This window comes from Botryllus schlosseri, chromosome 3 (assembly GCF_051294905.1).
Source record: "Botryllus schlosseri isolate E-star chromosome 3, Bs_hap1, whole genome shotgun sequence".
Lineage (NCBI taxonomy): Eukaryota > Metazoa > Chordata > Ascidiacea > Stolidobranchia > Styelidae > Botryllus > Botryllus schlosseri.
The window spans coordinates 34,596,399-34,612,732 of record NC_137238.1 but is presented as its reverse complement, the minus strand read 5'-3'; the positions used below and the strand labels follow the sequence as shown (position 1 = coordinate 34,612,732).

Here is a 16,334-nt window from a genome sequence, read left to right as displayed (position 1 = left end):
GTGACTGTCAGTTATCAGGTTTAGTAACTATCCTGTATGACCCCTACTACCAATTATATCGTGAATGCACAAAGCGTTTCAATATAAAAGGATTCATGATTTCCATACTATAAATTCAACATGAATAGGCAGGTGGAAATATAAAACCAAATCAATTCCAACCAGTATACCAGCATTCCATTACCCAATCCGCTTTACGATGCAAAGGGCTTCAAAATTTCGGTAATTCCAGAGTTCACCTCGAACAACAGCGAAAAATACATAGCAGACGATAAAGTACAGTTCATTTTTTACTCTTCAATGGTAAGTTATTACAAGAACCGGAAAATTTCAAAAAGGGAGAAATAAAACGCAGCGATCTTCAACACACGTCCATCACGAGAGAGAAACATTGCATTGCAAGAGACATCAAGTAGGCGAAATCATTGGAAATCATTCGCGTCACGAAGAAAAACGCAACTGGCTGCACATATCCTGTAATACGCATAGGCAAACTGTTAAAGAAACAACCCATAAGTCAGAACTAGGTGGGGGCAGCTAGTCATAACACCAACTTTGTAAATGTAGGTCAACGGATAGACATCATCTCCAATGTCACGCAGAGCACCACCTAGAAGAGTCCTAGACCGCTCATATCAAGTAATAATTCTAATGGCATATTAGCTAGTGCTTATTCATAGATAACTTGACTTATGTAAGTACATAACTAACCAATGAGCCCCATACCAAGGCACCATGGCATGATACTTACCAGTCAGTGGTTAAAGTAATGTTTGGCAATAAAATAATGGAAATGTTGACATCAAATCATACAGATTGTTCACAGGCACACAAGTAACGCATTCAGTACGAAGTTTGCAAAGATATGCTTAGATTTAAAGTCGATTTGCACTAATATATATTTGTCTTCGATTAGCGAGCATAAATAACCCTATCTAAATAAATATTTCATGGAACGCATCGAATCAATTGCATAGCTAACAAGGCGTCTTTTAGAAAGTGCAAAGGATAAGATTCACAGTTCATTTTATGTAACTTGCTATTTGGAAAACAAACATCTATCTACATAGCGATTATATTTAAAAAAATGATTGTTACAGTGACTTGCAGCAATATCAGCACTACAAATATGGCAGCATAGCACCTGAATCTAAAAAACTCGGTGCTACCGAATATCTTTATACAAGCATGTGTATAATCACGTATCGAAATCGCGACAACAACCCGCAGTTACCAAGACGATTTACATGCTTCAAATACCTTACATTATAGAAAATGAATCAAAGATGGGCATTTCATCATATCACTAATATTCATTAATCAGAGGCATTCTAAAATTTGTTATTATCGTCAAACTGCTACAAATATTTATCACAAGTATCATCGCTCACTGCACAAGAAACGCGGCTTAATCAAAACAAGATAATCGCAGCTCTAAATGGCATTGCGTTTTTTATAATTCTAAAATTTGATATTACCATCAAACCATTACAAATACAGAACTTATTATTGTCACAAGCGTCACGGCTCATTGCACAAGAAACACGGCTTAATCGCGGCTCTAAATGGCGGTTTGCGTGTCTCTTCCAGATCTACGGTTTGCCACATTTTATCGCCTGCTACCTCGTCAGATAGAGAGAGAGATACTGTGTGTGGTGCCGGGTTGCGGCCTGGATTTGAAGAAAAGAACAGTCAAGTTTGGTCGCAAAACTTGAAAACACGGCGAGAATGCACGACGCATTAAAAGCCTGGCCACAGGCAACATGACAGGTCCAATGGAAACCGTAACGAATGCATCACACAATTGCAGTATAATCGTATAACGAATGACAGTTCGAATGTTAGATAATTATTATTGTCGGTTGAAATAGAGGCCAGAAAACGAATTTGCAACGATGCAAAGACAGCCCACCATCCATATGAAACAATGCAAGCCTCAATTGTCGAGTGATAAAGGTACAAATGATAAATATTCGATTCAAAACATACAAGAGATTTTTGAAGTTGAGCAGTCTACAGAACAGAAATAGATGTCTGCAAGACAACTCATTTGCTATTTACAACAGTGAAGGCTAGGTAAAACCAGGCTGCACGTCGTCAAATGATTGGTTGATCTTGCAGCGATTTTCAACACTGATTACTTCAATGATTAGATGCGCCAAGATTCATAGAATATCGATAACACCTTACGGGAACATTACATACTTCAGCTAACAGATGACCTCACCGTTACACATCATCGAAAAATCACCCACAGTGCTCAGCGTGCCCGTTTCACTCAGAAAGGGAACAATCCAAAGACCCAATATATTCGTGGGATGAGTTTACTCAAATCTCAAACCCCATAGACGGCGTATGTTTAGCTTGGTGGACTGTTTCGAATTGATACTCTACATTTAACCCTTGCTAAGACTTGAAGCTAAGCGTGTTAAAAGTTATTAACTGAATATAGTCCGGCCAGCCTACCTAGTCAATGATACCTTTATTATTCCATCCACACACAGGCAGCAGAACACAAAACAACACCCACTTATTCATTGCACAAGACGCTCGTTATCGCATACACACGGGGTGCTACAGGGTCAGTACAGCATCCCAGCACCCACCTTACGTGGTCCACATTGAAACAAACGTTTCCAGCATCACTGTCCTGGCGCGGCAGACGCAGCGGGATACTGTCCAGCTTGCTGGTAGTACTGGCTAAACTGCCGATAATACTCGGCCCATGCAGCACTGTAGTCGGCCTGCAGAGCAACAGACAAACATGAGACACTGTCCATAGCTAGTCTGAGTTGTATCTCGAATAAGTATTAATTCTTGCAATTCAAGTAGAAAGAGATGCCCAGGGTGACACTTACTTGCGAGGTGGCGGCTTGCGGAGCAGCCGCGGCAGCCGGCGCCACAGCAGGGGCGGCCACCGGCGTTCCTGCAGCAGCCGCAGCTGCGTTCACTTCGGCCTGTTTCTTGTAGTATTCCTCCCAGGCTTTTGTGTAATCGGGTTGAGCGGCCGGCGCAGCTACGGGCTGTGCAGCTGAAACAATTCGATAAGGAGCTCTTATAGTGGACTTCACAAGCAGTCAGCCCCATAAATTTCAATCCCGAAAGTACATTCAGTCTCTACCAGATTTAAACTCATCAGTAGCATAACTTGCATGATTCAGCAAGTTACAAGGTTCACCATGAATTTAGAAATTTCGAACGTTTGCAATCTACGTTCGACTGCGCATTAGGGCTGCGCAAAAAACTAAACTACTCCCTCAGATTTCACTGGCTGCTTGCTAAAATCGTGAGGTTGGTTGAAAGAACGTTGCACACCAAGTTGGCTCAATTCCAACCAGCAGAAGCAAGATTCTTGCAGTAAAAATTTTTCAATTCATCGTTTAGAAATAAAAAAGGAAAATTTCAAAAATTTTTGTTGACACAATAAAATAGACGAAGTGAAGTTATTGCTGTAGAAAAATTTCTAATTACATCATTTTATAATACATAATTAAATTAGCCACTGTAAATACTATTTTATTCTAATCCAAATTTTTCTACCGATATTGATCAATATATCAATGCTTGAATCAGCATTACCTGCTTGAGTCGGGTAAGAAGCGGCGGCCGCAGTCGCGGATGCCGCGGCCTGCGCTGGTTGCTGCCCTTGGCTTTGGTAGTATTGGTAAAACGAGGCCCACGTTTGCGCGGCTGCCGGATCCTGCGCTTTATCTGTCAATAGGAAATTAGTTAATAACAGGCTGTGGTGTGTCAAATAATTCAAAACTATGCGCAACGTAACATTCGCCAGCTCAGTTTCGGGAAAAGTTGATCATTCAAAGCCGAGGCTCCGAACCACAGGGTTGTATCATCATCGCTGGATCGCTAGAACCTCTGGGTTGGCTCAAAACTACACCGCATACCCTATTTGGCTCAATTCCAATCAGCAGAATCTAACTTATTGCTGTGCATGCAGATAATAGTTGAATTACTAATTACAGAACTACCAAAAATAAATACTATTATGTATTGTTTCAAATATAGAGTGGGGAAGTAGAAACTCAATTACTTAACAAGTACTTTCAAAGAGAAGACTTGGCAGTAGTGCCGAACACGCAACTGTGCACAGTAGTAGGTTGGTATTTCAATCAATATTATCCCGCAAATGTTAGCAAAATTACTAAGGGAGTAGAATAGGTGCAATTTTTATTACATTTCTACTTACCTTGATAGAATGCCATAAAAATGACTTATCAATATCGCCTATATACATAACCACTTCAGCGCGTAGATAAGTCAGCAGACCCTACTCCAGTTACCGAAAGAATCTGTTACTCACGTGGATCGGGAGGGGCGGCACCGTTGTGCTGCGGCTGGCCAGGTGCTCCGGGCCACTGGAACTGTCCCGGGGCGCCCCACGGCTGCTGTCCAGGGAAAGGCTGGTGAGGAGGCTGAGAGGGCGCGGGCGGGGCCTGGGGAGGTCCTCCGAATCCGGGGCCTGGCGGCGGTCCACCAAAGCCACCCTGGAACACAAAAGGAACCTGGTCAGATCAAAGTGTTAATGGTTGCATGCATACCGGATAAGTTTAGGGTTGGTCAAAGGCTCATTTGGAGGTTGTTAAGTCACGCTATCAACTGCCGTGCAACTAGTGTTGACACAGCAAAAATGTAGCAGCTATGCAAAGGGCACCTCAGATAATTGTCGGTTGCAGTCGCATCACAGAATTCAGAAGCAAGACTGGCTAACAACCCATATCATCATAGATGAATACAGAATTCATTTCTGTCGCAGTTCTGAAACATAACCACTACACCCCATTCCATGACACAAACCGAGGTCACAGGACATAACGGATACCTCAATTCTCAACTACATCATACTGAATTTCTTGGAACATTGGTTCATAAACCTTTAAATCCGCCATATTATGAGCAACTCGTGTCGATAATACAAAGTAGACTAAACTAGAAAATTTTCATCTTTCCCAGATTAGATTAGAATTATAGCTGGTCTTCCACAAATTACATTAGAATTACCAAAAATTTAATCTAGTCAAAGTTCATGCCCAAAAGCACGTGAATGACAACGTCAGTACAGCAAGCTGGGCTCGTCTCAAACCGTTAAGTTGTACTGCAGCATTTTCAAGAAAACTAGAAATTAGACTAGAATTAGAGCGAAGAAACATCTCTAAGTAGATAAGAATCACCGGTAATTCGTTTCAATTAGAATAATCTGGTAGTTGCTAAGTCCGCATTCGAGACCGAGTGTCCTACTGCACCAACTCATTTTAGTTGCACGTACGAATTTCATGTCTTGTATCTGACATAACGCGCCTCGAACCTCGCAAGGCTGGCACACACACACACACACACTAATCTATGGTAAGTTTTGCATTGAGCTTGACGACGTTCTCAGAATAGCGAAAATCACATACCATCGGTGGCGGAACGAAGCCTCCGGGAGGACCGCCGCCGGGCGGGCCGTTCATCGGGCCGCCCCTGTGTCCCATCGGCGGGCCCATGTTGTTTCCGCGCATGGGGCCGCCGGGACCGCCGTCCACCTTCTCTTGGATCAGCTGCTGCGCGTGATTAATCTGATCGGGTGAGCCTGCGCAATAGAAAACCGGACACATCAGCTTGTGCTTGGTCAAACATCTCTTGTTGAAGTCATTCGTGAAGGCAGACTTGAAACAACTACAGAAGTTCAGCTTTCCATAACTTCAAGATTAAAATTATAATTATACCTAGTAGAGCTAGTATTACAGCTAGTTTTTTTAGAAATTAGATTGGAATTAGAGAATTGCGGAGTTCGACCAAACTTGTGACATTGAGTCAAGTACAGTTCATATAAAATCATAATTAATTTCGCACTATGTAGTTCTCTGCAGCATTATATATTAGAAATACAGCAAAGAAACATTTCACAAACGAGATTATTATAACAAGATCACCAGCATTTCACTAAAATCAGACAGCTTGAATTATGTAGATGTCCAAGTGTGCAGAAGGATCAGAAGATAAGAGCGTTCATTCAAAGCTTGGCTCCGAACCACAGGTTATTCATCATTATTCCCGCGCAAAACTACAATCCAAGAGCATCGTAACGCGGCTTACCTTTGATGATGAACGTCTTGTAGTTGGGATCGCTGCCGGGAGGCGGGTTCCTCTGTATCTCGACGTGCGCTTGCGATTGCAAATTTATGTTCTTTATCGTTTCGCCACCTGCGGACAGAGGTTGTTGCGTCACACCACAGGTCAAGGTTCGTGCGGAGTCTTACACTGCATGAACATCTCGGCTCTTCAAAAATTCGTACTGGCTACTTGATCTAAGCCTACGCACCAAATTTGGTTCAATTCCAACCGGTAGCCACATTGCTACAGGAGAAGAAAGTTTCTATTTATTATACAAAAATAAATAACAAAAAACTTGAGAATTTTCTGTTCACCCCATGAAAGAGAATTTTCTGTTCACCCCATGAAAGTGTTAGGCTGTCTATAGAAACGATGTTCACCAAATTTGGTTCAATTCCAACCAGTGAAAGCGGAGTTACTGCCGTCGAAAAATTTGGATTTCAATAAAATAGTATTTACGGTGGCCAATTCTTCGTTCATTTATTATAGTTGTGCTCACCGTAAATACTATTTTATTCAAATCAAAATTTTTTGACGGGAAACTCCGCTTCCACTGGTTTCTATAGACAGAATAACACTTTCGTGCGTTAAACAGAAGATTTTCAAATGTTTTGTTGTATATTTTTTTTATAATAAATAATAACCTTCTTCTTTCTTCTCCACCTTTAGTAGAACTACCAACATAGCGTCTCAGATAATCACTGGTTGCAGTCGCATCACACAAATCAGTAGCAAGACTGGCTAACAACCCATATCATCACCGACCAAACCTTCATACGTTTTAAATCAAATTTACGCTCACCTTTGCCAATGACAAGGCCAGTCTTGTTCGCCGGGACATTGTACTCGACAGTGTTGACGCCTGGACCAGACCTGCCGTGACCCATGCCGCCGGGACCGTCCCACTGTCCGAATCCTCCGCCGGAACGACCGCCGCCCATACCGCCGCCGCCGAGTCGGCCTGGAAAAATAAATAGCATCAAGTCATAGGAATACAACTAGACTTTGTATGCCACAAAATTTGGGTTACCATCAGCAAATGGGTAGTGGATCAGTGTCTTCACTGCCAAAGCTCAAATCCAATAACATCACGCGGAGAGAAATTATTCAACCGGGGCTAGGCAAAATGATTCGAGTACTCTATAATCTGAATCGAGTGTCAATTCTGAGGAAACAAGGCGAGTGAGCGACAAATTTTTTCGGCTACTCAAAATTATATAGTTTGAATTATAGTTACAAAGTTGTAACCAAGTCACCAGGCTCCGAGTCACAAGTCAATCTCGGTTTTATAGTTTTGACTGAGTCAAATTAAATTCAAAACCGAGTCAAGACCGAGTATTCGTATTGACTCGAGTCGAGTCCAAATCATTGTGTTGACTGCTCCGTTTCCAGGTAAAGTCTCGTTAAACCCACTTATTATAACTCTGCGTGGTGATATTGAATGGTTCCCATTAATAATATACTAATTTATCCGCACTTTTAGCAGTTTCTGGTTGCATTTTCAAGTACCAGTACCAATAGACGAAATCCCAATACTGTGGTTACTTTACTGTTCTTCGAAACTACAATGAAATGTCGGTCTTGGCCGTCTGAGTCTCGAGTCCCATGACTTGGTTTGAGTCATGCGCAACGACTAGAGTCCCAGTCAAGTCAATACACAGATTGACTCGAGTCGAGTCATTTCCGTATTTTGAGAAAATGACGAGTCCAGTCGAGTCATCAGAAAAACCCTGTATAGTTCCCGCCATGGAAGGTTTGAAACATGTGTACGAAACACGCAGTACAAAGCTACATAAGTTACTGGAAACAACACTTCAGTTATGCCGCGATCTATTACCAGAACTATCACAAGGTATGAAGGCATAATATCAAAAGTCAAAAACATCAACTTATCTTCTATGTGACGGGAACTGGCATTGCATTATTAGTGTCTCATGAAAGGTACCCATTCAACTTCCCACATCATCCATCCTACTCGAAAATTCGAACACAAGCCCAATACTCGATTCAGAATCATATCACTCGGGTACTCCGTTTTGCCCAGTCTCAGAAATAAAACTAGTAATACGCTTACCGCCGCCGTCGTGTTCTTGGACGCTCTGCACCAGTTCGTTGACGCGAGCGATCGCTTCCTGCACGCCGTCCGGGGTGCCGCTAATCGTGCACATCCTGTGCTGCACGTTGGGGTCATCTAAAAGAGTAAATCCGGTAATGATCAAGTATACCGTCGTGTCATAAAGACAGATCTGGAATTTGTCGTATTACAGCCAGAGGTGGTCAAAAGTAGTCAACGTCGCTACTCAAGTAGAAGTAAAAGCGGCGGTTCACAAGTAAGTAGGTATTCTACGCTTATTTTTGCCTACAAAACTGAAACTGTCAAGTAGAAGTACTCTAAAATCATTAACTATCAAAATTAGTGCAAGTAGGAAAAACCTACTTCAAGTACTTCAAAAAGTAGAAGTACTTTGTTACTGACCAGCTCTGATTACAACTACCCCCTCGCACGCATTCGTGGGCTTCACTCGATACAAGTTTCTGACTAACTACATAAAAATGACTTCAAGAATGACACTTATTTCTTTGAGTAAATTTCCAAGTCGTCAATTGATCTACTGCGCAAGGCCACGAGTTCTTTGACTGAATATACCCTTTTTGTTATGGTTGAGCCAAGCAGCAGTAAAATCCTACACAAAATATATTCAAAGTGACAAGGTAATACAATATCCCATTCAAATCAAACAACACAGACTGAAAATATTCCACTCCAAATCTAAAAATCAAAGATGGCCCTCACTTCAAAGACTCCCATAACTGGTAAACTGTAGTCATAATTTGCAGTAATAACACCCATGGAAAGACAGAATACCTCAGATAATTATTGGTTGCAGTCACATCACATAATTCAGTAGCAAGACTGGCTAACAACCTATATCATCACTGGCCAACTCTACCCACCAATACGTGTATAATTCTAATAGAATATTCAAAAGGCAAACCATCCTACCCATACCTTCTTCTTGCTTGAACTGCACCCGCGTGTGGGTCTCGTTCTGGATTCTCGTGATCATCTCGCCCCCTTTACCGATCACGACGCCGACGGCGGGTTTCGGGACCGGAATGCTGACTCGGTTTTGTCCCATACCCCCGCCTTGATGCTGCTGGAAAATCACAAAAGGCATTCAGCCAGCTATACAAAGACTTGTGACTGGGGGTGGTCAAATGAAGAAGCAGATCGAAGTTTTGCAGACACTATCGACCTTTTAAAACCACTGATTTGAGAACTTCTCAGATCATTTCATTTTTATCTAAAGTAGTTTATGTTTGACCTCACCATTAGCACACAAGAAACAAATACACTATAAGTACGTGAATTGCTCTCCTGTGCATTAGGGCTGTTCAAAAAAAAACTTTTCCTTCAGACTTCACCGGCTACTTGATTAACTGTTAGGTTGGTTAAAATACACTGTACACCAACTTTGGCTCAATTCCAACCACTAGAAACGAAGTTATTGCAGTAGAAAAAATTTCAATTCTATGATTTTATATTAAATAATTATAAGTTAGTCACCGTAAATACTATTTTGATAATATCCAAATTTTTCTACTGCAATAACTTCGCTTCTAGTGGTTGGAATTGAGCCAAATTTGGAGTACATCATCTCTACTGGCACCCTAACGACTTTATAGGGTTAAAAAAAAATTTGAAATTATATTTTTCAATGATAAATTCCAAACTTTCTACTGCACAAATCACTCTTTTACTGGTTGGAATGGAGAGAAAGTTGGTGTGCAACGTTGTTTTTAACCAACCTAACAATTTTATCAAGTAGCCAGTGAAATCTGTAAAGTTTTTTTTGAACAGCCCTACTATACATAAATACAACAAAATAGGTTACTCACATCATAACCTCTATTCATGCCGCCTCCCATACCACCACCGCCACCTTGTCGGCCGGATGCCATTTGTGCGTCTCTCTGCGCCATCAACTGGTCCACCGCCTGTTTGGCTTGCTGTGAACGGAATATCTCGGTTATCATACGGATATTCGACAACGCAAAATTGAATCGGCTACGTTGCTTGCCGCCATCAGGAAATGGGTAGTGGATCAGTGTCTTCACTGCCGAAGCTCGAATCCAAATCACATCATGTGGCAACATATAATGCATTGTCAGACTTGCACAAACCAGCACTCCAGTTACTTGACAATCAATGAACTACCGGTTTCGAGTGGGTTGTTAAAGTTTGGAATTTGATAAACATTTAGTTGTTAAAACAACAAGAAAGTAATTTCCAGATCATCAGAGCCATCAGGGCCAGGGGGTAGGTGTCGGGTTTAAAATCTCTTGCATTTCAAAATTCTACAGTTGTGTTGTAGTTGACAAGTTTTAAAGGTCATAAGATCTACTTTCAAGTGCAAGTTCACAAACGCGAGTATTTTTGGTTAAAGCCACATTTTCATTTACAACGCAGTAGCTTGTACAAGTCTGACCGTCGCATGTGAAAAGCAACCATTCACCAAAACAACCGACCTGAACTTTCATAGGGTCTCCCGATATCCGCAAAGGCTTATCGAGTCCCGTGTTCTGAGTCGTGTCTTGAATCAACATCATTTTAACACCGATGTTTTGTTGAAGCTGGAAAAGATACGGCACGTAAGAATTGGAGTACGCTAGGAGCACATATAACCTCTAAAACTACATGGACCACATCTGGAAAAAAAGTGACAACTTCATGCAGCTATTACTTCATGAGACCGAGCATATTCTAAAGCAGGTTCCAGGTACAAAATTTCAGATGGCAGAAAGCCTTACCGATTTTATCGTGTCGCCGCCTTTTCCGATGATCAAACCGCACTTGTCCGGCGGTATCATCAGTTGTATAACAGTCTGAGCGCCGTTTCCGCTCATCTCTTCGAGACCGGCGATGTTACCCATACCCCCACCGCCTCCTCCTCCGCCACCACCACCACCACCAAGGTTGGCGTTTTTGATGACTTCTTGCAGCGTGGCGCGACAGGTGCTGGTAACAAAGGTTCAAATCAGTTATATCAATACGGTTTAGAATTCGATCACCTACAGGAGCGAGCTTCTCCAAGTCAGATTACTGTTATAATTATGCCTTGCATTGGCATTACAGTTACAGCCATAGTTTCAGAAGTAGAGTGAATTACTGAATTTGCGGAAACTTTGGAATTCAATTCAAAATTTAGAAAGAATTACAGTAAAAACACAAGTTCTTGCTTACAGGAATGGGCTAAAATTTGATGGGAAACATAACTTGATGCAATTTTCAAGTCTTCATGATCTCGGTAAGTCAAATTCAATTTGCAAGAAATGAAGTCATTAAGGACACCTCAGATAATTCTCGGTTGCAGTCACATCACAGAAATCAGCAGCAAGACTGGCTAACAACCCATATCATCACAGATGAATACAAGACATTGTCCGGTTTATTATTCTTAATCATAAATCAGTGGATCATGAACTATACTATCATGCCGATATTGTTATATTTTGTGACAAGATTTTCGACGTGCAATGTTATTTACAATTCTTTACTAGTAGCTGACGATTACCACTGACGAGTGTCAGCCGAAAATATTGGGGTTCATTTCGATAAGAATATGCTATTCAATTGTATATTGAAGTTGTGTACTCCCAAGAAGCTCTAGATATATCTTGTTATCCAAACCCCGCACAACAGACGGCAAAGTGACAGGAGTTATCAGCTAACGACAGTATGCTTACGCAATTTGTTCCGGGGTTCCGGTCAACGTGCACGGCCTTTCGTTGTTTTCAGCGCATTCCTGAGCAATCTGTATTCTGCAACCGGTCTGCGCTTGGAGCTTTGTGATGTTTTCACCGCCTTTTCCGATAACTGAAAACAAGGGTAACGGTATAGGTTGACAAACACAGCAACATTGGTTTAGGAAAGTAGATTATGGCACAGGTTCGCATACTAACACTCAACCTATTGTGGCTACTTTGAAGAGGCATCTGCACGACCAACTCATAAAGAGTAAGACACTAGGAATGGGTGCGATCTTTAGCAGCTACTTCACACGGTTCTCATCACAATTTTACTTACAAAAGCAATGCAAATCCCCCCTAAAACTACTATCTACTAGTCAAGTTCGTTGAGAAACCGCCCAAGGTAGAAATGGATTCAGTAGAAAAGTATGACCATTCGATTTGGTACGAAAAACCTACTCGAGAAATCCTTCCCACCTCTGAATTATACACACAGTAAGCAAGTGATCTCAACACCTTGCTATGTACCACCAAACCCAATGCACAAGTTTACAGTAAGCTTGAACGTAAATAGGATGAATTCGGCGGGTCAATCTCCCTCAGCAACTTACCAAGCAAATGTGGCAGGCATTTGCTCAGCCTTGGATAGAGGTTCTTGATTCAATATAATATACAAGGAACAGGGTCAAAATTTTAAATCTGCCAGTTGGTCACAGTAGTTGGTCACAGTAGCACAGTAGCGAGAAAAAAAAACGTGAATACATACTTAATCCAACTAGCTTGTCTGGCAGATGTATGTTCTCGGAAGTCGGAACTCTGAAACGGAAGAGGATCTTAATATTACAGGACACTATCATTACCGCAATCATCGAGACATGAACTCAGATACCGGATTCCACACTGCGAGGGTCAAACTATAAATGGCAAAAACTACCGTTGACAGCAAACTAACTAGTTCTAATCGTGGATTTCGAGTAGTTCTAGTGCCACATCAAAGAAAGCGAGCAGTCATAGTCCAGTCGTTCGTCCAAGTCTGCTCATTGAATATTGACATATACACGAGCTAGAAAGGTGTACAGAATATGACAGCAGATAACGTACGTCTCACAACAGTAACAAGTGGTTGTTTCATCACTCCTATTGTAACGCGATAACCGCGTACTAAATATACAGCCAAAACAAGCAATACTCAGATAGGGGCGAAATGATTCTACATGGCAGACCATCCCGAAGTATTTTGATGGCTGTGACAGAACATTCAATCATCACTGTATTGAATGTTTCGGCGTACTACATGCACATGCAACTACAATGTACAATACAGAAAGGTGTACAGATTACAACAATAGACAACATACCTCCCACCAGTACCAAGTGGTTGTTGCATCGCTCCTATTGTAATGTTGACTGAAAATCAATAAGCGTTAGGAGCAAATCTCAACAAATCGAGACATTGCAACTTACTATCATTTTGGGAAGCCAGCTTTTTGGCACCTGGCTCATCTGAAAAGTTTACAAGGTTAACCAGATGAAGGAATCGCATGTTTACCCGGACGATCACATACTAAATATAGAGCCAAAACACGCAATACTCAGATAGGGGCGAAACGATTCTACACGGCAGACCATCCCGAAGTTTTTTTGATGGCTGTGACAGAACATTCAATCATCACTGTATTGAATGTTTCGGCTAACTACATGTACATGCAACTACGATCTACAATACTAACTACACAAAACAGGAGCATTAAAAGCCCCACAACTTGAATAAATTGACACTTCACACCACTCCACGGATGCTACCTCAACAGAGTTCCACTCAATACTGAGGTAAAGACCACCAACTTCTATGCAGCATATCCGAATGACTAAGCTAAGCTAACCGTGATAGCATAAGGAAGGACTCTTGCATAATACTTCCTCTCATTACAATGAACAGTTCCCCACATAAGAGCTATTGAGAACAGCTGCTATTCATGAATAGTGAGCACTGCACAGCGTACTCACTATAAATTCATACGATTTATATTCGCTACCGTTACTGAGATACCATTTCATGTTCTGTATAAGGGCCATACGATTCTCAAATCTCAACCATTTGGCACATTTTACGGTTTATGAATGTCTAGCTGCCGTCGCCTGGCAAGCATATCTAAATTTATTATTAAATTTCATTCATTGGAATTCAGCATGGATGAATGATGCGAGAGAAAGTTAGTTTTTGCGGCCCTACATTCACAAGCTATATATGGCATCAACTGTTGGTGACTATAGATATGGCAAAACAGTAGCTATCTTATTCATCGAATATTTCAATTACTGGTTATCAATGGAAAAATAATGAGTTTCTAAGGTCAATGACTTGTACATCACGAAGTCTATAATCGATTATGTATGTGAAATAAATATTCGATCACGATGGCAAATGAATCGTATCCATAGTATCTATGTGATGAGCATATGTTGGCTACTACTCAATACTCATTCCAACATGTATCATGCAGCTATGGAATACCATTGATTGGCATGTAAAATATAGGTAGTTTGTACAGTAACAGTTATTATCAATAATAGGAGTTAGGTGACATGCATTAATGAGGTTAGTAATGAGAAAGTAACTAGATGTCGGTTAATATGATATAACACATCCAGGCTACAGAAGTATAATTGAAGCAATATCATTTAAACATTTGTCATATAATGCAGGAATATAATATAGCCTTGAGCCAGTGACAATGATATGAAGCATGGCATAGCATAGGTAATCAATGAGTGTCACAGATGATACAGATATACTTCATAAGAGTTAGGTCATGCACTATGTTGGCAGATGCAACTTTCTTCTTTAGTTCGAAAACTGTTCAGTCAACGAGCAGTTTCACTAGATAATCACAAATCGATAAATTTCAAGGGGATACAGCTGCAATGCATTCTCATTTTTGAATCAATATTGTAAGTATGTCAAAAAGCAAGTAGGTGTGTAATATACTATTGCATAACATTATTCATTAAAATGACAAAGTCTTGAATGCTATGAGTGTAAAGCCATTCATATACATCTATACATATTTGTAGACATCAATTGCATGTGTTAATTGTTAGACATATTTACATGCACATAGTTATAGAAATTACATACCGCTGCAACAGATTTTCAAACAAGTAATATATGTACTGGATATTGAACAGGTGAAGTCTATAATTACCAGAATGTTCACCGGAGTCTTCTAATGGGCGCTTGTTCGAGTAATCTCCCATAGGCCCGGGGTTTTCAGGTTGAATTTTCGATGCAATCTAAGAAACAAAATCACTTACCATTCCAGCATAAACTATGATAAGTTTTCTATATGTAACAGTATTGACAATACTTTATATATGAATCAAGGGCAGATGCTTCGACAGCCCTATATGGAATCTCGGTCCATTTTTTGAAATAATTCCTATGTGATGAGAGCTTTTCTGTATAGAATAATTAAGCAATTCAACAGAAAATCCTGTGTGACGTTGCCACCAATTCCACTCTGGTCGACAGCTATGTAACACATAAAGCGCCATACTACGGGCAAGGGTAATGATCTATTGTCATGTTCACTTCAACATAACTTGGGAAACTTTTAGAGAGGTACACAACTTCAATACACTATTGACGCATATTCATAATGAAATATACACTAATATTTTCGGCTGAAACTCACAGCTTTAGTATCTTTATATTGTGAGACTGGTAATAGCAGTAATTGAGAAAAATAAGATTGTGACCAAGTTCGTTACATCACTATTACACATGGCAGTAACCCTATATGGAATCTCTGTCCATTTTTTGAAATAAATCCTGCGTGATGAGAGCTTTTCTATATAGAATAATTAAGGAATTAAACAGAAAATCCTGCGTGACGTTGCCACCAATTCCACTCCGGGCAGTAACACGACAACGAAATTACTAATGTCACCTATGGTTTTAGGCACATGCTAACTATCACATGCAAACAAGTATACAACTTACCTCACGAGCTCTCTGTAAAGCGTCGGCGTATCCCGGTGCTGTACTTTGAGCGTCTCCTGAAGCGTTGCCAATGACGGCGGCCATTTACCAAAATGTTCGCTCCTCTGCGGGTAAAGCTTCTTTCGACTGTACAGCGGAGAAAATCGAGCGCAGCTACAAATAGCGAGTAAAACGTTGCAGTGGAAGCAAAGAACAGAATCACTGAAAGCTCTTCTGACTCAACGACTATCGAACCACGTGACTGTTGCATTGTGGGACATCCACCCATTTTGGAGATAATGAAAGATAGAAGAAAACAAAACGAGGAGCGAGTCTCACTTGCCGCGCGAAGAAAAAAATGGAACCGACAGAAAGTCGGTCGAGCGAAAAGCAGCGTGTTAAGCGCGAACTTTCAACAGATTCTCTTCCAATACTCGGCGAACAAAACGTGAATCAAGTCCCCAATCGACCCTAGCTAGCTAGGCGTGAG

At 41.0% G+C, this 16,334-nt stretch overlaps 1 protein-coding gene and 1 non-coding gene across 5 annotated transcripts; both read right to left on the bottom strand.

Moving 5' to 3' along the window:
- Positions 1-76: 76 nt before the first annotated feature.
- LOC145435133 (far upstream element-binding protein 3-like) lies at positions 77-16,079 on the bottom strand. 4 transcript variants are annotated; one of them, XM_080312413.1, is made up of 19 exons: positions 15,866-16,079; positions 15,069-15,156; positions 13,327-13,365; positions 13,221-13,269; positions 12,629-12,678; positions 11,860-11,989; positions 10,924-11,131; positions 10,642-10,746; positions 10,012-10,122; positions 9,116-9,269; positions 8,186-8,302; positions 6,914-7,072; positions 6,094-6,201; positions 5,415-5,587; positions 4,319-4,502; positions 3,580-3,711; positions 2,859-3,031; positions 2,607-2,744; positions 77-1,670 (listed from the first exon to the last, which is right to left on the bottom strand). In XM_080312413.1, exons 1-18 carry the CDS (start codon positions 15,947-15,949, stop codon positions 2,643-2,645), a joined length of 2,166 nt encoding a protein of 721 aa, XP_080168539.1. In that variant the 5' UTR covers positions 15,950-16,079; the 3' UTR covers positions 77-1,670; positions 2,607-2,642. The 4 variants fall into 4 exon arrangements, with proteins under 4 accessions (XP_080168539.1, XP_080168540.1, XP_080168538.1 ...); XM_080312414.1 differs by having other exon boundaries at positions 77-474; positions 9,116-9,266; XM_080312412.1 differs by having other exon boundaries at positions 77-474; positions 15,866-16,078.
- On the bottom strand, positions 10,194-10,264 carry LOC145436679 (small nucleolar RNA SNORD83). The gene has a single exon (XR_013914400.1). It is a non-coding gene; the product is annotated as a small nucleolar RNA SNORD83 (small nucleolar RNA).
- Positions 16,080-16,334: the final 255 nt, after the last annotated feature.